Source organism: Perca flavescens, chromosome 5, assembly GCF_004354835.1.
Source record: "Perca flavescens isolate YP-PL-M2 chromosome 5, PFLA_1.0, whole genome shotgun sequence".
NCBI classification, from domain to species: domain Eukaryota; kingdom Metazoa; phylum Chordata; class Actinopteri; order Perciformes; family Percidae; genus Perca; species Perca flavescens.
Window position 1 is genome coordinate 8,362,434 of NC_041335.1, and position 25,465 is coordinate 8,387,898.

Sequence of the window (25,465 nt, forward strand, 5' to 3'; positions counted from 1 at the left end):
CTCTTTCCTGAAATTCAACCTTGGTGCAGTATTACAGCCACTAGAGCCAGTCCCACTATGAGCTTTACTTAGTATGTGCCATTTCTGTGTCTGTAGCTGTTGAGGAGGAGAGAGGGGGGGCAAGGTGGGTGGAGAGTGGGGGTGTGGCCTTGACCAACTGCCACTTTGCTCATTTGAACGCCATGTTGTCTCTCGCTCATGGGTGGACAAAATTCTCTGGGCGGACAAAGCAGAGAAATGGGTGGTAACCTTGCTCCTTATAACCTCATAAGGATTCCAGAGGAGGCCCATAGGCAGGCTGGGGAAATGCATACTAATGTTAAAAAACCTCATAAAGTGAAATTTTCATGCCACGGGACCTTTAAATAAATATATCAAGGCCATCTTAAGCATTGAGGTTTAGCATTACAGTACAACATAGTCATCATTTGTGTTGCAATGCAAACTTAGTATCTCATATTAACCAAAATGATTATTCTTTCTAACAGATTAAGTAATTGTGCATATAGCTATTGTGTGGGTCAGTGTATTTTAACAACAAACCTGGAATAAACTCACCTTTAAAGTCTAACATGCGTCTAATTGCTGCATGAGTCATGTCTCTTATCGCTTTGTGTGTGTTTTATGTTTTACTGAACATCCAACATGTAGCCACTAGTTAAAAAGTTAATCCTGAAAATACCGAGACATTTCTGTTGGATTGTTCATACAAAACAAGTTAGTTATTCAGACTGTATTCCAGCTATGTGCATTTGGATACAAACAGGAGCTAGTACAGGTATAGCCTATTCCTCAATCAGCAACGTTGACTGTTAGCGCTTTATTTTAATGTGTGATGGCTGTTCTTTGATGTGTGTCTTTTTCCTTTTTTTGAGGGGTTCACCTAAATGAGGCTGATAAGAGCAGTGACACTGAACCAAAACAGTAAAGTTGTGTTCCACAAAATCAAACCAATGAGCTGAAAGACACCAAAAAGCTTCATAGAGCTGAGCTAACTCCAGAGTTTGTGATAATTCTGTGCAGGTTCATTACTATGAACAACGCATTTCACATTACATAGACATTTTATACGTTGTAATATATTGATTATAGCAACTTTAAAAATATGTTTTCGTTATCTTAAACATATTGTTATCATTTGTGGATAATATGGGAACGACATCCTTCCTTTCAACTTACAAAAAAAATATATAAACACAGTTCCTCGCTGAGGAGGATAAGACCAACAGTGTTTTGTGTTGGATCAGCTTTAGCCTTCAATCCTCTGCTGTTTTCCTGTAGTTGTAATCCCGAAAGGGATGGACACATCATAGCAGCCCTGCCCCCTGTCCTCCTCTCATCCCTTTACCTCATTGGCTGACAGAAATAATGCTCATACTCTGCAGCCAATGGGAGCACAGATAAGATGTGTGACAAGAGTAAGCACAGGGACTGTTATCATGTGATGGAGTCGGTAACAGATGGCTGCATGTTTTAGGTGAATGTGTGTGGAAAAGGATTTAATTAGTGTCAGCATTTGAGTGCCAGTGCTAATACGTTTAGACAGAAGCTTCTGGTGGCTGATATTTTTATGTATTGTTTTACCTTTAACCAGCTCTGCAATAGAAATGGTCTGTCAGTTCCTACATTAGTATTTTAGTATGTCATTTACGCTCTATGGTATTTTTTGCCCCAAACTGCTCCTTCCAGGCAGCGCTGCGACCGCTGCCTTCAAGGCACCTAACCCTAACCTTAACCTTAACCTTAACCATAACCATAACCAGTACCTCCCAACGTTGGGGGCAAAAAACACAGATAAACGTAATTTACTGGATTATCTTCAAAAGCTTCATATCCCTAAACTCATTACAACTTTAGCTAAAAGGTTATGTAAGTCAATTATCCATAATAATTAATAAATGTATTGAAATTGTGTCCAAAAAATTGGTGATCCTGATGTTTTTCAGAATTTATTAAATAAACACAAAAACATGGATCCAAAAGATTTCTAAATGTAGAAACATAAAGAAATATATTTCTTAATACTCCTTAAGTTATTTTAACTATGTATATGTTTTTGTTTTTGAGATATGCTCCTTTTTATGAACAGAGTGTAAAGGCGTTTTGATTTGTTCAAATCTTCAATAGAATGGTGACATCATCACGAGCATACAACGTAGTTACGTGAAGGCCAGAAGCCTTAGCTTTCTGCTGTCATGTCCTGTGTGTCTAGGTCTTCTCCCTGGACAAGATGGATGCCTTTCAGGACTTCTACAGCCCATTCAAGGCTGACGTGAAGAACAACATGCTGGAGCGTTGTGCTGAGCAGATTGCCACCCTCTGTGCCACACTCAAAGAGTATCCTGGAGTCCGATACAGAGGGTAAGGCCAGCAAGCAACCCTTTTCTAAGTAATTTTTAGGGAGTTTGGGGATTTTGTTGCTGATTTGAATGCTAATATAGCTAAAATAAACAAACACACACACCTGGGAAGGTGCCGCAATGAGTGAATGCAGACCTTCATGCTTCAGTGTGTTTGTGTGTTTATGCGTCTGTGTCAGTAGGACTTGTGAATCGATATGGGACGCAAAAGAGAAGGGGCTGCACAACCTGCATGCTGCTTTTGGCTAGGGCATGGGGCCCACAGCTCTTTGTTGACGTCCACAAACGTCCCGCACTCAGCAAAATAATAAGACAAAGACAAAATACAGGCAGAGGGCAGGGTCACTGCAGATAAATCAGCAAACTCCAAATATTCTTGTACATTAGGTTCGCAAAAAACCTCTGTGATGATTTTCAAATTCATTTTTAATAATAAGGTGATGAAGTCATACCCCATACTACAAAGAGCAACCTCCTCTGCCTCTACGGACCAGCCTCCTCTGATACACATACGTACATTGCTATATAGGTATATTTTAAAAGTTCCGTAAAAAATATGACCAAATCGCTGTTCCACGCTTTGCACTGCACTCTGCCCCTCCTGTTTTGTCCTTATTAACGTTAGCTAGGTAGCTAACTTAAAGCTATGTTAACGGTTGACTACACAGCTAACAAAAAGCTAACAATGAGCTATAATGAGCTAACAACTAGCTAACAACAAGCTGTGAGCAACTGTGTGAGCGCTCTGACAAAAGACGGTGGTGGCAGCCCTTTTTCCTTAGGCTGCCGCAAAAGATGCTGGGGCGTTTACAAAACGAAAGCTATGTGAACACTGAACACAAACTGGAACAGGGTAAAACAAGATACCACTGGACATTTCTACTTAACAATTAAAGGCATGTCTGTATGAGCTTGTTAAATTTAAGTTGAGTTTACTCAAACTAGAAGGGGCATGCCGATGCTATGGCTATCATCTACATGTTCAGGTTAAAAAGCAGTATTTATTGTGATGCAGTATGGGTGTGTGTGTGTGTGTGTGTGTGTGTGTGTGTTTGTGTTGGTTCAGGGAGTACAAAGACTGTGCAGTTCTGGCCCAGATGCTTCAGGAGAAGCTAGACGGCTACAAGGCTGATGACCCTACCATGGGAGAGGTAGGGAAGTAGAGCTAATTGACTCAGTTTCTAATGGGGAGAACCATTTACATATGTACATTTACAGGCACTCATAATGTCATATATGGCAAACATAACCCTAGCAATCTAGCAGGTAACATTAGGCTATTCCATTCCAAATGGAGATATTTCAAACATTAATACTCAACTCTGAATGACTGAAAATCATATGATATTATTCAATTTTGTGGATTTTTATGTTTTGACATCAGCTGAAGGAATATTGGTTTAGAGACCCTTTCAAATTGATTAAATATAAATAAATAGAGATTTATGTTTGCATTCAACAACATTTTTTAACCCTTGTGTTGTTGTAGGGTCAAATTTGCCCCGTTTTTTTAACTCAAGAATTAGGTATAATTTCCTATAAATTAGGTTTATTGACCATGTGTTAAACTGGTGGTAACAAGTAGGTGTTAGTGGTGTTTATAAATGGTAGTGAAAAGAGGCGCTAAATGTAAAAAAAAAAAGTACCGAAAACATTGAAAAAAGCGGCAAAGTGTCAAAAAAGAGAGAAAAGTGTCAGAAAAGTGATTTTCACCTGTTTTAACCAGGGAGGACGACAAGTGCATGGTTAATGGAAGACAACAGAAGGGTTAATGACAGGAAGTAGTATAAATACCCAAAGTCTGTGTTTAGCTAAATTATCAGGCTTCATCTGACCGGAAGCCCTGTGTAATTTAGCAATATTGAAAATTGAGCTGCAAACAAAGAGTAAAAAAACATGTCTGTCCTATACAGTGTATGCAGTGTTTTGTTTCTGTTCTGATGCCTCCAGGGTCCAGACAAGTCTCGTACTCAGCTGCTTATTCTGGATCGTGGCTTTGATCCCGTGTCACCTCTTCTGCATGAGCTCACACTGCAGGCAATGGCCTACGATCTGTTGGGAATTGAGAACGACGTCTACAGGTAAGGACCAGGGTTATTATCGTAAACTAAAACTAAAACTAAAGGGAAAAGAAGCAGTGAAAATAATTTTTAGTACAATGAAACTTAATAAAACTAAACTGAAACTATATTGCCAGGTCAAAACAATTATAAAAAAAACGATAAAAATGAATGTAACTTATTTCAGTTTTAGGTTTTTACAGAAACTGAACAGACTTGATATGAGGCGCTGTGCAACTGAAACTATAGGGCAGCTGTGGCTCAGGTGTAGAGCGGTCGCATACCAATCAGAAGTGTCCTTGGGCAAGACACTGAACACCGAGCTCCCGATGCTGCTATATAAATACAGTCCATTTACAAACTGCTTCACATCGGACACCAAAGTATCCATCCAACTAATGCAATTTGTATGTATGTGTAGCAACATACTTCTGAGACATTATACCTGGCCCTGACAAAACAAACTAAAACTACTGTAAAACTAAATATATAAAAACTAAACTAAAACTAAACACACTCAAAAATCATATAAAATAAAAACTAATTGAAAATTCTAAACTATAATAACCTTGGTTAGGACACTACTTAAGGAGGTCTGATAGCTCCCAGGAGTCACTGAGTTCAGGAGGCACCTGTCATTTCAATATTTGTCTTTTATTTTATTAATTATTTTGACGATTTGGGGAAATAATTGAATTGCGATTTTTCTGCCAGATATTGCGATTACGATTCGATTTGCGTTTTAGTTTTTTTTTTAAGTTCAGTATTCACTGTGTAACAGATAAAAAATGTTATGGAGCAATATCACGTGAGACACCATCAGAACTGCTCTATATTCTTATGCAAGGATGAGAACATAGATTTGAATTGAATTGAAAATAGAGCATTTCTGTAAACAATCTGTGATATGTAACATTATTCCAGCATTCATCTTATGAAAAAGCAGAAAAAATGATTTATAAAAGCGGGAAAAATTTTTTTTAAACCAAACATTCAACTAAATGTTGCACATTTGATTAATCGCGGTCTTCACGATTAGCTAATCGCATTTTTTTAAAGCAACACTATGTCACTTTTCCCGCTTCGGTCCCCCTACAGATTGTCTCATTGGAACTACAGCTGCAGCTAAAAGTTACATAGTGTTGCTTTAAATCGCAATTTCAATTTGAAAACGATTAATTGTTCAGCCCTAATTTTGACTGTCACTTAGTTTCAGTTATATATTTTAGTGGTGGCAGGGTGGCCCTCTGGCAACCCAAATGTCTAGGCTTTACTCCTCAAAATTTCAATAATAATTTAAACCATGTAACCTATTTATTAGGAAAAAACACATTATGCACAACATAAAGATGAGAATATTCTTCAGTGTCAATCTAGATGTTTTTGTATTGACTCTCCCTTAGATACACATATTCAGTCTGTAAACCTCTCTTGCCCCCTCTGTCAGTTTTGAGACCAGTGGGATGGGAGAAACGAGAATGAAGGAGGTATTGCTGGATGAGGATGATGACCTGTGGCTGACTCTGAGACACAAACACATTGCAGAAGTGTCAACGTGAGTGGCTTTGACTTCAACAACTACACTTTCCTCTGACACAACAGCTCTGTCACAAAGCTGTCACAGAGCACTTTTCCTGAATTTCTTTGTCTCTGTCTCATTTTCTTCTTCACAGGGCTGTGACGCGTTCTCTGAAAGACTTCTCTGCCAGCAAAAAGATGAACACTGGAGAAAAGGTACAGGACACACTGTATCACTCAGGTCTGGTTTTAGGATCTGTAACTGTATTTCTGTCCTTCACACAGTCACACAGACAGTGGCGGAAGAAGTATTCAGATCCTTTACTTAAACGTACAATATGTAATTTTCTGCCGCTAGGGGTCTCGCAACCAAAACAATGGATGGTAAACACGGACTTTTGATGACGTTGGGAAGTTGCGTGGGATTATAGGAGTTGTAGTTTTTAGTGTTAAACGCCTTCGCTGGTTAGAATGCATCTGTTCACGGACGAGTTTACCCATTCAAGTTTATTCACGTTACGTTTAGTAACGTTTATGTGTGTTATTCTAATAAATAGCAGTTTCCCCAACATAATTAAGTTTTTCTTGAATCGATTTATATTGTTAGCTGACCAGTTAGCTAGTGAGCCAGCGAGCTAACATTAGCTAGCAACTAAAAAACAAAATATTTCACATATCAATATCACCTTTTGGATGGTTTCAACACCGAGGCGGACAGGGTTTGTTGTAACGCTAGCTAGCTAGCTAGCTCAACAAGGCTGAGAGACGGGTGTGGGTGGGAATTGCCGGGGGAATCTCCGGCCGGGAGAGCGAGGACGATCGATGGCCGTTGTGCAGCAGCAGGAAATTATAGTGATGAACCTACAGAGAATTATCAACTGAATCTGCAGCTTGCCTTGGCTTTATAGATCTTTATAATGTGTTTTAGCTCATTGTTTAGCTGTTAGGCCTGCACTGTTTTGGTTCACTCTCACCACTATTATAGTGTTGTTCTATTTCGGATAGGCTACGCCCTCTAAGAGCTGTTGCTATTGGGTTTATCCCTTCGCGCATGCGCAGTCGTGAAGATTTCTTTCCCGCCCTTGTGCTCTGCAAGGGCCTCTATTACGTCCGCAGTTACTGTATATTACAGGTGCGAGACCATAGAACTGCTCCCAGATTTTCTTCAGCGTCAAGCAGTATGAAGACTTCCACTTCCAGCGGTGTTCGCCTGTGTACCGGTTGCCGGACCAGCTACATCCTGTCCACAGATCTCCACCTGAGCTGCGAGGCTTGCCTCGGCCCCGTCCACGCCGGACTGGCGCTCTGCCCACAGGCCTCCTGCCAGTTCTGTGCTCGCCTGCCGAGCAAAGAGCTTAAACGGCGGGCAGATGCTTTTCTGGCGCTCCGGGTCGACGGTGAAGGTGACGGCAGCTGGGCAGATCGACAGGACTCCAGCAACATCCTGGAACTCCCGGAGGTGCATCTCTTCAGCGAGCATGAGTCCGCTGACTCAATTCCCGCCGAAGACGGTTCTCTCGCTGGCTCTCCCCCCTCCCCGCTGGGAGGACTTGAGCTCGAGACGGGTGACGACGCTCCCCCACTCCAGCTCTCCCCCCGAGATCTTAGGAGCAGTTAACCATAGTCCTCATAAATCCACCGGAGTTTAAAATTACAACAGAATGAAAGCGAAAGGTAACAGCGCATCTGAAAACAGACATCCGATATCTGGCGTAATTTCCGGCAGAATGAGAGCAATCCCGGAACCGGAACGTCGTGGATATAGACTAGAAGAGACAAAAAACAGAGCCAAAAAAGTGTGAATATTGGACTTACATTCATCAGTTAGACACAAGCATGACTCTAATGATCATGTTGCTCCATAACTGCTGGATGTGTAAATAAACTGTTGCTAACAAGTTCATCATAATAACTTAAAAGGTGATAAGATGAAACATTTATTTCCTTTTATTACATGCATTTACTGTGTCATAATCACATGAAAAACGTGTTATAGAGGATGTTCAAATTTAGATAAAGTGCAATTCCTCAGTCATATCACATGTAAAATATATGACTTTAAAAAAGCAAACAATCTGTGCATCATCTGATATTACCTGTCACACATTGTGGAATTTATTTTGTATGTCTGAAGGTGCTAATAAAAAGTTGAACACAAAAAAAAGCAAACAAGTACAGTTAGGGAGAAGTGTTCAGAGCCTTCACTTGAGGAAAAGTATCAATACCACAATGTAAAAATACTTTGTTACAAGTAAAAGTCCTGCATTCAAAATCTGACCTATTTTAGCAAAATGTACTTAAGTAAAAAATACTCATTGTGCAGGCAGAATGGTCCCCATCATTGTAGTACATAATTATAAAACGATTAATGGATATATATTATTCTTATTATTAGTTATCATGTAAGCAGCTTTTGTAGCTGCTTGAGGTAAAACCATTTAGATACTGTTGGGTACTCCAATCCAAAACAATGTATCTCATCTTATTAAAGCTTTAGTGCGTAACTTTTTTATATTAATGAACTCCCTTTTCAATCAAGCCATTGCCAAATAAGTTTATACAAAGCTAATTAAGACTATCGGCTCCACAAAACTCTTGCTGTATTTCTCAGTATGGCTATGTTCAGAAAATTGTGTCGTCCGCCAACTTTCGCGGGCAGAAAATCGAGTGAAGTTAATAATTAGCTTGATCGAATTACCGCAATCACGAAGGCTTGTATCATGTGGATGTGCAGACAGTTTTGTTGTCATTACTTTAAATTTCTTCATGGGGGCGACAGAAACTACGCACTATAGCTTTAACAGATCAAATGTTTTGAATGTAAAATATTCATCTGTAATGTAAGTAGTAACTGCAGCTGTCAGATACATGAAGTGTAATTCATCACTCCCACCATCACTAAAGTATATCACTCATCTGCGTCTTTCAGACCACCATGAAGGAACTGTCTCAGATGCTGAAGAAGATGCCTCAGTATCAGAAAGAGCTCAGCAAGGTAGGAGCTGAAGTGTTACTGTACATCTACACAGTTACAGCATGTGATCTTACTGTATTTAGTAGAGTTTAAGTGTTTTCATCCAAAGCACCATGAGCATTTCAAGTGGCCAGCCAGTGTAGAGTTAGTGTATTACTCAGAGTTAGAAAGGCCAAGTTAAAGGTAGAGGTCCCAGATTTATATTTTGGACACATATAATACTGTGACACTGTGCAGTTGTACATGGATATACAGACTCTTGTATAATATAATTTTAACACTGTATTTTAGAAAAAGGACCTGGAAGCTGTCAACTTTATTTGGCAGATTTCCCAAGGCAAAAAATGCTTTTGTTTAGTATTGTTTGCAGCGTATTGTGTTCTCTGTGTCACACTCACTAACAGCATCTCTCCTTTCTGGCCTATTCAGTATTCAACCCATCTCCACTTGGCAGAAGACTGCATGAACCGCTACCAGGGCACTGTGGACAAACTCTGTCGTGTAGAGCAGGTAAATCACACATATGCCTCTGTTATATTTGTCTCTAGACTGAGTAATAACATTAAAAGTAAAGGAACTCACCTCAATGTGGCATTCTAAACATAAGCAACTAAGGGCAACTATTACTGTATGTATGACGGATGTGGGAAATGTGCTTACTTGCTTTCTTTCCACAAGGCTGTGTCAATCTCATGTCTTTGCATTAAGTACATAGCTGGAGTTAGGACATGGTTAGTGTTTGGATGTTTTTAAACTCAAAAGAGTGGAGAGAGAGACATGATGCAAAGACACTGCGTGAGGTGAAGGGGACAGGTGCATGCTGGTGTACTAAAAACAACAGGAAGTTAGTTATTGTAGTTTGGCACACTCACCAACACATTCAACAGTTTGTGCTGCAGTAATTGCTGTGACACACAGCTCATGGAGGATGTTAAGGTACTTTAACCAATAATTACCAGGGCCCCAGTAACAGCGCTCAGCCTTGCAGCCAGTTTTGTCCAGTGGCCACTCGCGGTATTGCAATGAAAAATCACTGCTGCCCAAAAAGGATTTTCCCCATAGTTCACCATTGTAAAAGAAACGCCTGTAAAACTGCTGCCAGGACATCTCCAACTTCAAACAAGGTTGATTATGACTCTCTATCCTGAATTTTTAATCCATGGACATTTTATATTTGGAAAAACTCCCCTCTAGCTGTGATTTAAAAACCTATGATGTCACCACAATGTAAAGTTATCGAGAAACACCAGCGGGAGAAACACCACTGCATGTATTCTATAGGTATATTCAGTTGGCTGCATATCACGGAAGTAAAACCGGAAGCTTAGAAACTTTTTTGGCATATGCACCAGGCAACTCCATTGATCTGAATAGACGCCATTTTCTGATTGGGTATCCAGTTAATATAATACATCAATGATCATAACTCTGTCTGCATGTTGCAAACAGGAACTAATAGCTAATTATGCATATTTTTAATGGCACTTACTTGCCAAAATGTAAAGAAATACAGTCTGAAAAAACGGGGCTCGAGTTGTAGCCTACAGCATAGTGGTTTCCATTTTCTGTCTGGATCCTTGTAACAATACATTATGTAATAAATTGTCAACATTTAATACAGTTTCTCTTCATTATGTAACAACACCCGCATTATGTAATAATCTGCAGCATTTTGTAATAAAAACCCTGAACACAATATAAAATACATTTCTCCGCATTTTTAATACATTATTACAATGCGGTGGTTCTTACAAAATGCAAGGGTTACACTTTTTTTCATGAAAATGTAATATGGTTCTATATGTAATAACCAACCAAAATTGATGTCTTCATTCATTTTTTAACATTGTCGTGTTTATTTTATGAATTCTAGCATGAATCATGGTGACTCAAAAATATTTTTTTAGTCAATGGCATGCTGTATGATGTATCTGATATTGTTGGCATAGTAGACATTTATCTGCATTTATATGCCAATAATTCTAGACTAGCGACTGGTCTCCTGGCATACAATAAAGTCTGTCCATCCAGACTAACAGTCTCACTAGAATATTTTGTTGTATTCTTGTTTCTTAACTATGACATTGTAGACATCCTCTAACATTAATTGCTGTTTTCCAACCCCCATACACAAGACCCGAAGTGTACAGGTCACAATAATGGTTACTTCCAGACCTGTAGAAAAAAGTAGTAAATTTAAGTATTGCTAATTTTCTTTAAACCTCACAAAAAGTTCAATAAGTCAGTATATGAACTTGGAAATTTGCTCTGAACTATTGAGATAAATACAAAAACGGATTAAAGGAAAACATGTTTCCGTCAGAAACTTAGCTTGTGTTGAAATTGATGAGCACATGGTTGGATGATACATAATGAAGTGAAAATGTATTACATTTTGATGTTTTATTACATAATTTGTTGTTATTAATGCGTTGTTACAGAGACCGCAAACAGCTAGCCTGAATCTGTCCAAATTAAAAAAATACACATACTAAAACATCTTAAAGGGTGACCTGCCACACGTATTTCATTACTTTGTGGTAATGTCTGAAGTTCTACCATGGAGGTATAGAAAGCCTGCAGGAAGACTCAGCTCGATTTCTGCCAGTTCTCATTAATATTCAATGAGCTAAGCGGTTTGAATCTGATTGGCTAACAGCTAGCCAATGAGAGCCTGGCTGTCAGAATCCTTTACCCAGCCCAACTGGGCGAGCTAATGAATAGTAATGAGCTCAGGCATCATGATGTCAGACTGACCAGCTTTTGTAATTGGCTTGATTTCTCTGCTTATTTTTTTTCAGTGGCTAGAGCTGACAGAGGAGGTAGCAGTTCATTTTCACATTCACAACATAACACAAACACATATGGACCTAACATATTTCAAAAAATGCAAGTAAAAACGGTTTTGTGTGCACCTTTAAGCTCACTAATGAACACACTGTATCTTCTTATTTTAAACAAACCAAATTTGCCACAGCGACATACAGGCCCTTCTCTAACTTCTTAGCTAGATTTCTACACAGAAACTCAGATCCTCTGTATTGTTTTTTAGTTTTTCTTAAAGATCATTTTTTTGGGCATTTGTCAGCCTTTATTTTGATAGGACAGCAGAAGACATGAAAGGGGAGAGAGAGGGGGGAATGACATGAAGCAAAGGGCCGCAGGTCGGAGTCGAACACAGGCCCGCTGCGTTGAGGAGCAAACCTCTATATATGGGCGCCTGCTCTACCAGCTGAGCGGGGCGCCCGATCCTCTGTATTGTTAAAATGGAACTTATGTGGAAGTCATGTTGACTTTTGCCCTCTTCTGTGTTGTTTTTAAGGATCTGGCAATGGGCATAGATGCAGAGGGAGAGAAGATTAAGGATCCCATGAGGCTCATTGTACCTGTTCTACTAGATGCCACTGTCAGTGTGACTGACAAGATCCGCATTATCCTGCTCTACATCTTCCTTAAGAACGGTAAGATATGCACTGTCCTGTTGCTGTTGTTTATCATATCAACTCACTTGGAAGGAGGGTATAACTGCATTATGAGGACAAAAGCAGAAACGCACACTCAGAATCTTTTGATGGAATCGTAAATATGTTTGCATTCATATTGTGTTCTTTTGTTTCTTTAGTTCTAATCCATTTCAGTTTTTCGGGTTTGCATGCAGTATATCATATTTGTGAATGTGCATGCTCTCATGCATGTGTGTGTGGACTGGGAAACTATGCTGCATTTGTTTGTGTGTCTGTATGTGTGTGTCAGGTGTAACTGAGGAGAACCTGTGTAAGCTCCTTCAGCATGCCAGCATCCCACCAGAGGACAGTGACATAATTTCCAACATGGCTCACATGGGCATTCCCATTGTCTCTGAGGTGAGCTGTCCTGCCCTAGGACCTCAATGTCTCATCATGAACCATATTAAGCTCAATCTTAAGCAAGTTGTTCCCAGGCTCTTACCACTTCTGAAGATGTCATGAAAGATTTTCCCTCCTACTTCCTACTATGCACAATATAGCAGTATGGTTATTCAAGTTGCTATTCCAAATGGAATACTTGTTCAAGATTCTTAAATCTCAAAGATTTAGATGTAGTAATGTGTAATACCATCATGAGACCCTACATACAAGCACAATAATTACTGTTAATTTGTTCATTATCCCTAGATTATGCACGTAGCTTTTCAGAATAACTTGTCCCTAAAGGATAACACTGGTGTTATACTGTATTTTTCTTATTTTCAACAAATCGCATGTTAGTCCTTCTCTCCAAACTTTCCAAATGTCTCTAGTGAGTATTTGGGCCAGCAGGGTGTTTGTAGAATTGAGTCAAAAATAATCTACAGTGTGTATGTAACGTCTAATAGGTAATGAAGGAACATATCTATCTATCTATCTATCTATCTATCTATCTATCTATCTATCTATCTATCTATATATATATATATATATATATATATATATATATATATATATATATATATATATATATATATATATATATATATATATATGTATATGTGATGTCTTGTTTTGTTTTTATTGTTAAAACTGTCTTTTCTGAACAGAACTGCTCCCCAAATTTGGTTGTATGTATCAATGTTGGTACATGTACATTTCATAGGTATAACATTATCTGTTGCACAGGAAACAATGATTTTGTTAGGGTCTAATATGTTCTTGTATGTGTCCATAGTTCAACTATGGGCTGTTCACAGTTTGGGCTGCTGTTGGTCCCCCAATACCTTAGACCCAAATGGGTTTTCTGTGGGCAAGCCTGAATGTAGGCTGCCTAGAGCAAACAAAGGTGTATTTTGTGGTGGGCACAGTAAACCCTCAGTAGACCCTGTGATTATGTTTGTTGAGATGGGACAAATTTGTGGGCATCATCAAAACTGAGTCTCACCAACCTGAACTGGAAACGTCTGACTGTAAAAGCATGTTTTTTTCAAATGACTGTCCATTTTAACTTAACTGGATGCCTATTACACCTATTTCTTTTTTTTTTTTAATAACTAAAACAAGTGCAATTTCACTGGAAAAAAAGAGTTATTACCTAAACCCAGTAGCACAATATCCAAAATTTGCTCACATGCAATGGAATGTGAGCCTAAATAACTCAATACTAACATTTGGCACTTACTCTTTAACTGTCTCAGTAAGTTGATCTGCTGGTGTTTGAATTGTGAAAGCCATGAGTGATCAGCTTTGTTTCTTCACAGGGCACCGCCAAGAAAGCCAAGAAGCCTGATCGTAAAGAGCGAATCAGTGAGCAGACCTACCAGCTCTCTAGGTGGACTCCTCTTGTGAAGGATCTTATTGAGGTACTTCTCATGCTATTGCCTACATTATGCAAGTATTAAGTATAAGTATAAGGTATAAGCAGTTTGTTCGTTGTCCCCGTGGGGAAATGCAGAATGACTACACACTACTATTGGGGATAAGTGGTAATTGACACATTTAACTACTAACTACTAGAGATCTCAACATTTTAATAAGGTTAAATCAAGTGCTGATTCTTGGTTTCTTAAACCAAGTAATACAACTCCATTGGAGTAATGTGTCAATTAAGACAAACTGTTTTTATGAAGAAAGCATAATCTTCGTGAAATTTGTGATATACCGTAGTATGCTTTCCTTTCACATTTAACGAGAACAAATTAAAATCATAAAACTTTTGGTAAATTGGATGTTTGTGGAGCAGCACGGTGGTACAGTGGTTAGCATTGTCGCCTCACAGCAAGAAGGTTTTGTGTTTAAACACGTTGATCAACTTGGGCCTCTCTGTGTGGAAATTGCATGTTCTCACCGTGTCAGTGAGGGATTACGTTACGTTAATTAACAACTCTAAAATTGCCCGTAGGTGTAAATGGGAGTGTGAATGGTTGTCTGGCAACATTATGGAAAGGATCTCTAAAGCGGCCGACCTTTTTGTGAAAGAGTAAGATCTTTTTTGTTTAACATCAAACAGCCCTGGAATCGCTATCGCCAAACCTACCAGACTCCATTTAAATAAACAGTAATTTTATCATCGTAAACCACACTTAATTAAAGGTCGACAGAAGCAAAATAAAAACAATTAAAAGAAGTCTTTGTTCATTCTGCCAGTGTTCCAACAATCACCACTCTGATTTGGTTGAAATAAACCCTTAATTCACCCATTTAGGAAAATATGCTGCATCTATACACACCTAGTTTGTTTAAATAGAGTCTGGTGGGTTTCAGAGCTGTTTTAAACAGAAAGGATATTATTCTTTAACAAAAAGGTCTATCTCTGTAGGAATCCTGTCCATAATGTTGCCAGACACTTAAAATAATAATATGAGCCTGTCATTGGTAAAAAACAGCACTTTAAGTGGACGAAATTGACGATGCACATTTGCCCTATTGGATTACATTGCAGCCCGGTTCGCAGCTGACGGTTACAGCTTTCTTGCTCAATACTGGACCAGTTTCTAAATATTTAGTTCACATTAGTCACTTAGACATTAATGCATGGAAAATTGGGTCCAGGTTGAAAAAACCTAAATTACCATTCTTGTATTTTAAATCTGTGTCATCCGTGTGTATTTAGGAGTAGATTGCTGAGAAAAACTATGGCGGAAAAATATTAAAGCCATCAGGAGAGCAAAAACTCATGGGTTGTTGCAATGTCAGTTACAGATAATGGTATTCTCTTTTGGCCCAGAACAATGAGTTGAATTACTGAGAAGCATAGTGAATGTTTCATTCCCCACCTCTCCCAGTAATGTTAATCAGCAGTTAATTAGATAGTATTTTGGGGGAGAACTCTAACATGAGTGAGTCTGTTTTCGGTACAAACTGTAGTAACTTAAATGTATTCCCCAGGACGCCATCGAGGACAAACTTGACCCCAAGCAGTACCCGTACATTTCCCAGCGACAAGCATCTGCCAAAGCCAGCGCTCCCTCAAGGTGTGTAGTCTTTTAATGCATGGTGCCTACACTTTAGGTAACGCATTACTTTAATAAATAACTTCAATAACTAAAACAATTTTTTTAAATTAATTTTTCATTGCAATTACAATTTTCAACAACCCAATTTTGTCACACTCCCAGACACAATGCATACGTTTCTTTTGCATTAGCATTTCAAACATAGGTCAGATATATTATTGTTGTATTTATATAATTTAACAGGAGTTGTGTATGTCTGCATCAGCCAAATATATTGGAGTAGCTTTAAATTAAGATTTATTATTATTATTATCTTATTCATTTCAATTTAAGATTTTCCATTTTTTTTAAATTGTTTTCTGAAATGTCCTCTTTGAGGTCCACCCTCCATGTCTCAAGTCTAACTGTCGATGTTTCTTTAGAGCCAGATGCAAGCCAGTTATATATTCATGAAATCAAACTCCTCTCATTGCAATTGTTAGTTATAATTTCTTCTAAGGATGAGAGTGCAGGAATCCCGACTGATTGGTTTTGCATAGAATTTCCTCACTTGGAGATATAAAAAAAAAAAGTTTCCTTGGCAAGTCATACATTAGAGAGATTTCTTCAATGGTCATTAGAATCCCTGTTTTAAATATGTCACAGAAATGATGTTGGGAGACTTCAAAGATGACGACCAGTCCGATGAATTCAAATCAAATGCAGCTTTATTCAAACAGTGAACAAACTTTCATGACAATGAGACTACCTCTCACACAGCCCAAGATATCTATGTCAGCGTACCAGTTTACTCTTAAACTGCACCTTTTATGGCAGATGCTCCTAATAGATTCACACATTCCAATCTCTTCTTGTGGGTGAATTTTGTCCCCAGACTAACCTTCTTGTGTATTACCTTACATACAAGATATGAAATACACTTGAAAACCTGAATACTGAAATATCCAACCTATCAGTCACCTACTTAGCTTGCTCCTTTATTTGTGATGCTAAATAGTACCAATAAAGATTTGGACATTTCAGCCCTCCAGTATCAAATGGAAGATACAGCAGAGATAAGTGGATTCACGGATTTCTTATTCCATATAGATTTCCTGAAGAGTGCTGTGTTTCTGAAACATTCCTGCAGGTGGCACGAGAGGGATAGTTTGAAATAAATACATGACTACAAGCAATATCTTAATTTTTTATATAGTTATTCTCCCTTTCATGGAAATAGGTAAAGGCATCCACCTTTCTATATATTTATGTACTGAGTTCATTATTACTTAATAGTTTGTTAAATATGTAAAATTAGATAAGAGCTTGAAATTAAATAAGTATTGGTTTATATATTGTATTTTATTTCCATTAAGCAGCATTAGTGATGACTTTGAAGCATTTACTTTATATCCAAAGATACTACCAAACAGTCCCATTAGATCTAACAGTGCTGGTACGGATGTGTTTAATTGTTTTAAGAATAAAATTACGTCGTCAGCAAAAGGAGCTATTCTATGATCTCTGTTGCCAACTGTAATCCCCAGTATTTGCCTACTCTAATTGCTATTGCTAGTGGTTCAATAGCTAGTATGAACAGAAGTGGTGATAAAGGTGAACCTTGGGGGAAACCTCTTGTAATATTGAAGGGCTCAGACACTACTTCATTTGTCAGTACCTCAGCTACTGGATTGAGATGTAATATTTAGATCCAGTTAAGGAAAGTATTTCCAAAATCAAATCGAGCTATAGATAATATTATATCGAGCTAAAGATTTAAGTCCACTCAGCCCTATCGAAAGCCTTCTCCAGTCAAGCGACAGAAGAGCTGTGTCTTTTTCTTCTTTTTGGCAGTTCAGTACATTGAGAACGCTAAACAAGTTAATTTAAATACATTTGAGCGAAAGGTGAATTGTAAATAAGAGTTACAATATTGACTCAAAGGAAGAATAAAAATCTACATGCACTGGAAAAACCCATTAACTTTCAATGTAATGTTTTGCATTAAGTGCTTATCTATGTCCTTGTCCTTGTTTCACATTTTCCAGTGCTCGCTATGGTAACTGGCACAAGAACAGGGGCCCCACAGAGATGAAGACGGGGCCAAGGATTATCGTCTTTATTATTGGAGGGATGACGTACAGCGAGATGCGCTGTGTGTATGAGGTCACCCAGGCCAATGGCAAGTGGGAGGCCCTGATTGGTGAGTTCACTGGACAGAAAGTCCCCCAATTTTACAGAAATGCAGCACAATATTAGTGGAGTTGCCCTTTATATTTTATTATTTTCAGTGAAACATCACACACAGTCTAAAACTATATTTTAATAAAAATAAAAACATTATCTTACATACTTAGATGGAATATAGTTCAAATGCATCATAAGTATGAACTCTTAAGTATTAATGTCTTTAGTCTAGTTTTTATTTATTCTATTTATATTGTATTTTATTTCCATTAAGCAGCATGCTAGCTTGTAGGTTTCTCAGCAATCCCGACAGGTAATCATTAACGAAAAGATACAATTGAAGACAGACTGAATTTGTCAAACTAGCTTGACAAAAATGCTAACATGCTAGCTAATGCTACACAGGTTTTCTTTATATGTCCTTTACAAACTATAGGCTTTAGCTCAGACCTATATTCCAGTAAATCAGTTCAGACAAGACGTCCGATTGCATCAAAGGGACCCTTTCCATATTTAAAAAATATTTATTTCAAAATACTCCTGTCAAATTAAGGCTTAATGTTAATTTATTGTTTGTTGTTGTTGATTTTTTAGTCCTTGCTGAACTTTCAGGCTTTTCTCTCCTGTAGGTTCCACCCACATTCTCACCCCACCTAAATACTTAAAGGAACTACAGCACCCAGACTTCCTAGACCCCAACGCCCCTCCAGAGGGGCCAGAGGAGCCGCCTGCAGAATAAAAAGACATTTGTAAGTAAATACACAAGTCATGATGTGATTTGTGAATCCCTGTGTTGCTCCATGTCAGTCCACCTCCTGAGTGTTTTACGTTGAACAATTGATCTCTGCACGCGCAATAGCTGATCCTGGTCCTTGTGTTTCTTATCTGTATCTCTAATACCTGTACGTGTTTTTTGGTAGACTCTCCTGATGGTGACCTTACCTGTAAAAAAAATATATTCACTGAAGTCATCGATGTATTCCTAGTTGATCACTGGCTTTACTGTTCCATGCTAACACTGCATATACATAATGAGAAGAGAAGATAGGAACTTGTAGCACATAAAGCTATAAAGGTAAATAATCTTAAATGGCTATATACTGTATCTATGGTAGTTTTATGTTGGAGATTCTTACAAGTTACACACAATATATATAAAATAAACTATATATAGGCTACCACTAATATTTTTTAGCTAATAATGTTGGGTGCCCGGATACTATAGAGCTTTATTTAGCATATACTATATGGCCAAAAGTACCTGAGCAACCAAACAGCGTATCGGACTCCTATTTGCGGCTCCATGGTAACTCAGCTCTGTCACAGTTCACATGTCCAATGGAAGCATTTCAAAAGTAGAGGGTCTTCATTTCATTCTGAAAACACATGTGCAGCTCATTTGTCTTGCCCAGTCAGTTCCCAGAATTGTTCTCAGCAATTAACTTGGTTACTAATCGTATAATTACAGACAGGAATAATGACGAACCCATGAAATTAAGACCCATATTAAAATAAAATGGAATTACCTTTTAATTTCCGGAATGGAAAAATTAGGTTGATCTAAATTGGCCAACAAAATACTGTCAATGAAACAAGAGATATTCCTTAAAGTATGTATAGGTTATTATCATGGACTTACAATACTTCCTTTAGGTCATTACACTGAAAAGTGATCATACATTGCCTTGTGTCTTTCAGAATCAACTGAAATCTTCACCCCTACTCGCCTTCTAAAAGCCCTCAAAGACTTGGAGAAAGAAGAGCAGACCAGTTAAGAAGTTCCAGTGCTTTGCCTCAGCCCTCAGCAGTAACACACTATGACTTCTCCTTCTCCTTTACCCCCTGGTATGACACATCAAATATAGGATAGATGTTGTATATGATTAAGTTGCTGTTTACTCATAAACCAAACTCTTTTAACGTTTTTGAGTGAATTGATATTGATCAAAGTGTATTGGACGAGATTGGATTTGTGTTGAATGTTGTCTACTGTATACTGTGGGACTTTTATTTCTTTGGAAAAGTAATGTATGTGAATTAGTTTAGATGATTGGATAAAATTCAGTATGTGCTATAAATGAAAACTGGTTAAAGAGTATACTGGGACAATTATTTCTCTGCTTCACAGTTAGAACAAAATTGTATTTTTCATTGAAGACACACATTGAAGATACACAACCTTCTCATGACAGTTTCATTTCAAGTAGTGCTTTCCTTACAGTAGAAACCATGCCACTAAATCTAAACATTAGATTTTCAGTGATGTGTCTGACCTTGGAAATGCCTATGTAAAGCCACTCTGATGTTATATTCAGCTGTAGATCAAGCATTTTAAAGATAAATTATACAGTAGTTGGATTGTCTCTGTACACAGCAGTGTTTTTTTGCAGTGTATTTTATTTCGGTTCCATGTGTTTGACCATAATGTTGTCATTGGTTATTGTTGTGTAGTGATTCTCTGTAACTAGTAATCCACTGTGTATGAAGACAAATGTCAGTATTATAACAAGTATGTGATTGTATATCCACATCCATGAACAATACTTGCTGCAGGATTTGTGTTAGCTAATAAAATGGCTTTCATTAAACTCTTTATTTAGTTGTTTTGAAAATCTGTTCTCTCCCCTGTGAGGTCAAAAATAATAGGAAACAGTCATGAGCTCTCTAAAGTTCAAGGTTTAAGTGTACAGCATACTGCAGGTAGTAATTTTTAGTAGTAGAAAAAATATTCAAATATTTTACTCGAGTAAAAGTCAAGTCAAATAATTTTTTATGATATAGCCCCAAATCACAAATATGCCTCAAATGACTTTACAATCTGTATAGTAGAAGATCTAAATCAAAATTCAGCCAAGGACCCCTTACAAAATAGAGAATATACCAGGAAGTCCCTCATTTATGTCACTTGGAATAAGTTTTACACTTCTATATTCTTAGTTACGTGAAAGAACAATGTCAAAGACTTTCAGATCCCGAGGATGTGAATCAATAAATCCTGGTGTGAGATGGTGCAATGGTCTTCAATTTAAGGACAAAGACCCAAGTTAGTTCTGCATAACCAATGCCCCAAATGTGCAGATACATAACATTATAAACTATGAAGATTTTTAAAACACACCTTCTTACTACCTCCCTCATAAAGACAGCCCTTATCAAAAATCATGCATTCCTTTGTATAGTTCTTTTAAAAACATTTCTGCAGAAAAAAAATGCTGGGAAATTAGTCAGCTGTTGCCATACCATACAAGTATCCCTTAGGGCAGGGCACTCTGAACGGAACAACGGTAGGAAGACACCAGAAGCTGTTGTGACATGTGATTTGTTCTGTGTATCCGGACCGGAGACAGGAGTTTGATGCGTATCTGGCGCTCATCGCTGATCTTAATTTGAGGTACGGTAGGAACGTGTTTTATCAGTACCACAAGGCCTTTGCCAGGAAGTCTGCTATGTATATTGCCCGATCCAATGTCCACCTGAACTGGTCCATTCTTGACACTGAGCTTTTGATCTTGGTCGCGGAGGGACCCCGGCGTTGGTGTGTGTGACTTGCGGCGTTGCTGGACATTTTGCCTCCTTCTGCCCTAGTGTGGCGTTTCAGCGTGATTTGCATGATGTCCTGTCCTTGGATGACGGGTGCCGCTCTGATTTGGGTTTCTGGTTTCGTCTTTTGAGTGAATGGAATGGGGTGTCTTTTTTCTATGATGACGTGGTGTATTCCTCCGATGCGTTGCAGTTGTTTACCGATGCTGTCCCGTCTGCGGGTTTTTTTTTTTTTTTTCCTCAAGCAGTGGTTTGCGGGCCACTGGCCTTCCGAGTTCCACAGTGTCAGACTCCTCTGCGTTGTACGATATATACCCCATTGCTGTCGCATGTCACGTATGGAGCTGTCATTGGTCTCGGAAACGCATACCAGTACTTTGCGACAATCAGTCTGTGGTCAGCATCATTAATAGAGGGCGTTCTACCTGTAATAGAATCATGCCTTACATGAGACGCATCACTTGGTCAGCTGTTATGAACAACTTTATTATCACTGCCCGACATGTCTCTGGTCACTATAACACAGCAGCTGATGCTCTTTCTCGCTTTCAATTTCAGACCTTTCGGAGCCACTGCCCCGCAGCCAGCCCAGTACCAGTAGTGCTTCCTTCTCTGGTAGATTTAGCGCTGTATTAAACCAGGTACCCTTACGCGCTTAAGGTGATTCTGCCAGGTTTTATAGGAAGGGTTTGGCTGAGTCAACATTAAGAACCTATGATTTTGCCTGGTGTACTTTTGCTTTTTTTGTGTTTCCATTGATGTTCCACTAAAACCCGTTCTCATCAATACGGTTTGTGCTTTTATTTGTTTTTGCACTGATACTCGTAAGTTTAAACCTCAATATACTCGTGGGTTGCTTGCAGGCATACAGTTCAATATCAGATGCTATGATCCTTCGTTTCCTAGCCTGTTTTCCAATCCCGCAATTAAACTGATTCTAAAAGGTATAGCTAAGGTTCATCCTTCCACTCCTGACCTTAGACAGGCTATTACCCTCAGGGTTTTGCATGTTTTGGTGTCGACGCTATGTCGCGGGTCATTTCCTCCTATGTTGATTCTTTATTGGAAGCTGTGTTCTTTATGGCTTTTTGAGGTGTAGTGAATTTACCACTCCATCCAAGATGTTTAATCCCAACCGAGATATATAGTTTTCTGATTTAACCTTTCATTACCGACATTACAGCTTGCTACTCAAGCATTCTAAAAGTGGTAGCTCTTGTTCAGTCATTGTTGCCCGTAACGATACACAGTTTTGCCCATTTAAAGCTATGATCAAGTATCTCTCTTGCAGGCCCCAGAGCAGTAATTTGTCACCCCTATTTGTTATTCCAGGGGATTTTCCTATGTCGAAATGTTGGTTCAACCAGCATTTGAAACTTGTTCTTATAAAGGCTAACATTTCACCGAAGGGTTATACGAGTCATTCATTTAGAATAGGGGCTGCTACTACTGCTGCTAATCAGGGCGTCTCCAGTACATCTCTTCAACAACTTGGACGGTGGGCTTCCTCTGCATACTCTTCATATATTCGCCCTGAAGTAGAGGACGTCATCAATAATCAGAGATCTCTGAAACCTTGACGAGGTAAGATTGCATATAACTGGTGGTGGCGCATGTTCGGGTGTTTTCTCAAATGGCATTCCTGTATTGTTTACAGTAGTAGTTATCGTCCCGTGGTTCCTGCTGGGTTCCCGATGTGAGGGTGTCCAGCTCGAATTGCTGTGTTCTGTTTTATAATTACAGGTGCCGCTGTCTTGCTGAAGGTCGTGGGCTCTAACCCTAACCCTAACCCATTTGTACCGGCCTGAATTGCCGATGGTTTTGTTCGTACCGGCTTGGTTCGCCGATGTTTTGTTTTATTCCGTATTGTCGTGGGTTGTTTGCTTACACATCGTCGTGGGGTGGAACTTTTTGGCATAGTAGGGTTAAGTGTTTATTACTAATTCATCACTGATTAAGTAACACATTTTATTCTGGGTCACCAGACAGGTGACCCAGAATAAAAGACTGGTCCCTACACTACACTGAGAACCACTGATGTGTATGTCTGTGTCTGTGTGTGTGTGTGTGTGTTTTTTTTTTTTTTTTTGCTGTACGGTAATGATGCTGAATGAGCCAAAGAAAATTCTTTGTACGCGGCAAAATTTTGGTTGGCCCCAACAAATCTTACTCCAAGGTTTTTTGAAAAGTTGGCAGCTCTGATAACGTGAGATACAAGGTAATGGAACCTTTTATACATTGTCGTGTTTCTTTAGAAATAAAGAAACACAACAAAAGTCTTTAAATGCTTCATATGTAAAGTTATTGCTGTCAAAGTGACATCAAAATGAATGGCAGTCAATGGGATGCTAACGGGGGGTAATGGCTTCTTAGCAACTGCAGTGGCTCCATAGAAGCTGCGCTTTGTGGAGGCTTTTACATGATTGTTACCGGCCGAGTATTCCCCTTTAAGACAGGTGGTCATGTGGGCAACGTGTGTATGTAACGGAACAGTAGTCCGACTGTCGGACTCCTACAGGGTTTGTTATGGGAAGTGAGGCTCTCCGTGTGTAGAAAAGTACGGTAAGCGGCAGCTGCCGCTGACACAGTGATGCACATTGCCATGGGTATTGAAGCTACAGTAGTCAGTGTTTTATGTTCGCTGCAAAGACGAACTAAATCACCTGATTAATGCACCGTTATCACGACATCTCCCGGCCATTTTTCACCACAGAAAGCTGCTACCAGCCAGGCTAAAGCTAATATAGGTAGCCTACTAAAAAAGTCCCAACTAACGTTATCGTTCTGAGCAAGGGGGTAAGCTTCGCTTCAGAACTCGAACCTCCGATGGCGCCATTTTGTTGCTACAAAGCGATCACCTCCTGTTAGCATTCCACTGACCGCCAAAAAAAAGAGCAAACTGGTGGGTCAGCATCCAGATACTTGGGATATTATTATCTGGATGCTGTAATGTTCGGTCTCCGAACCAAAAAACAACTAAATTTTGTTCAGTTCAATTCATGTTCAGCTCGATATCCATCGCAAGTCCCTGAGCATTACATGGTTGGTATATCATATATTTTTATTTTTCAATCCTTTGTTCTATCTCTATCTCTCTATATGTGTATATGACATACATGCATAACACACACTTATGTAAGGGTTTAATGAAAATGTTATTTTGGTTATAGCTTGACAGCACTGTGGAGGACGTTGTGGGGCAGGAAGTTATGGCCCAAGACATAGAACAACAACAAGAGTTAATGGACCTTGTTCGAGAAAACCTGGCCAAGGGACACGAAAAAACCAAAAGCAAAGGAAAACCCAGTGAGGAAACTCCAGTATTCCAAGTCGGGGACAGTGTTTGGAGGCAAAACATTAGGAGCCAACAAAGGAAGAGGGGGAAATTGGAGGCAAATTTTGTAGGGCCATTCATAATTATGGCAATCGAACATAAAAGTGCTGATCTGCAGGATGATACACTGAAAATAAACATCGACCAGCTCAAGCACAACATAAGGGAAAACCCTGAGTGCCACACTGGGGGGATAAAACCAAACGGAACGCTCCAGTGGTTGCTACAACAAGTTGTTGTGGGGCACAGCAGCTCCACCAGCCACAGCCTCCCAGGATCCAGATGCTACAAACAGCTGCAGCCCCACAGCAGACCACAACCCCCCAGCAGACCATAGCCCCATAGCAGACCACAGCCTCACAGCAGCCAGCAGCTACCACCAGCCGCAGCTCAAAGGCATCAAACTGCTCCACCAGCCACAGCTACCCAGCAGCCAACAGTTCCACTGGCTGCAACATCAGCAGCACTTCAGTACAATCAAGTTATACTTTTTATACCCAATCATGTTATTAATCTTTTGCCAGTTGTCTTTTGTTGCCACTTTTATTGCATTCATTTGATTCCCAATCAAGAGACACTGGTAAGAATTGCTTTCCATTGTTAATATGT

The 25,465-nt window shown here is 39.1% G+C and overlaps 1 protein-coding gene across 2 annotated transcripts in view; it reads left to right on the forward strand.

Annotated features, from left to right (window-relative positions):
- The window catches only part of stxbp1b (syntaxin binding protein 1b), a 54,151-nt gene extending 33,574 nt beyond the window's left edge, over positions 1-20,577 (forward strand). For both annotated transcript variants that reach the window (XM_028578994.1, XM_028578995.1), the window contains exons 7-20: positions 2,213-2,361; positions 3,427-3,511; positions 4,311-4,441; positions 5,868-5,975; positions 6,094-6,154; positions 8,868-8,933; positions 9,342-9,422; positions 12,235-12,373; positions 12,666-12,775; positions 14,122-14,223; positions 15,749-15,834; positions 17,844-17,998; positions 18,612-18,731; positions 19,681-20,577. In XM_028578994.1, the coding sequence (XP_028434795.1) occupies positions 2,213-2,361; positions 3,427-3,511; positions 4,311-4,441; positions 5,868-5,975; positions 6,094-6,154; positions 8,868-8,933; positions 9,342-9,422; positions 12,235-12,373; positions 12,666-12,775; positions 14,122-14,223; positions 15,749-15,834; positions 17,844-17,998; positions 18,612-18,721 (1,383 nt within the window). In that variant the 3' untranslated portion in view covers positions 18,722-18,731; positions 19,681-20,577. The remainder of the gene's footprint in view (positions 1-2,212; positions 2,362-3,426; positions 3,512-4,310; positions 4,442-5,867; positions 5,976-6,093; positions 6,155-8,867; positions 8,934-9,341; positions 9,423-12,234; positions 12,374-12,665; positions 12,776-14,121; positions 14,224-15,748; positions 15,835-17,843; positions 17,999-18,611; positions 18,732-19,680) is intronic.
- The last annotated feature ends 4,888 nt before the right edge of the window (positions 20,578-25,465 follow it).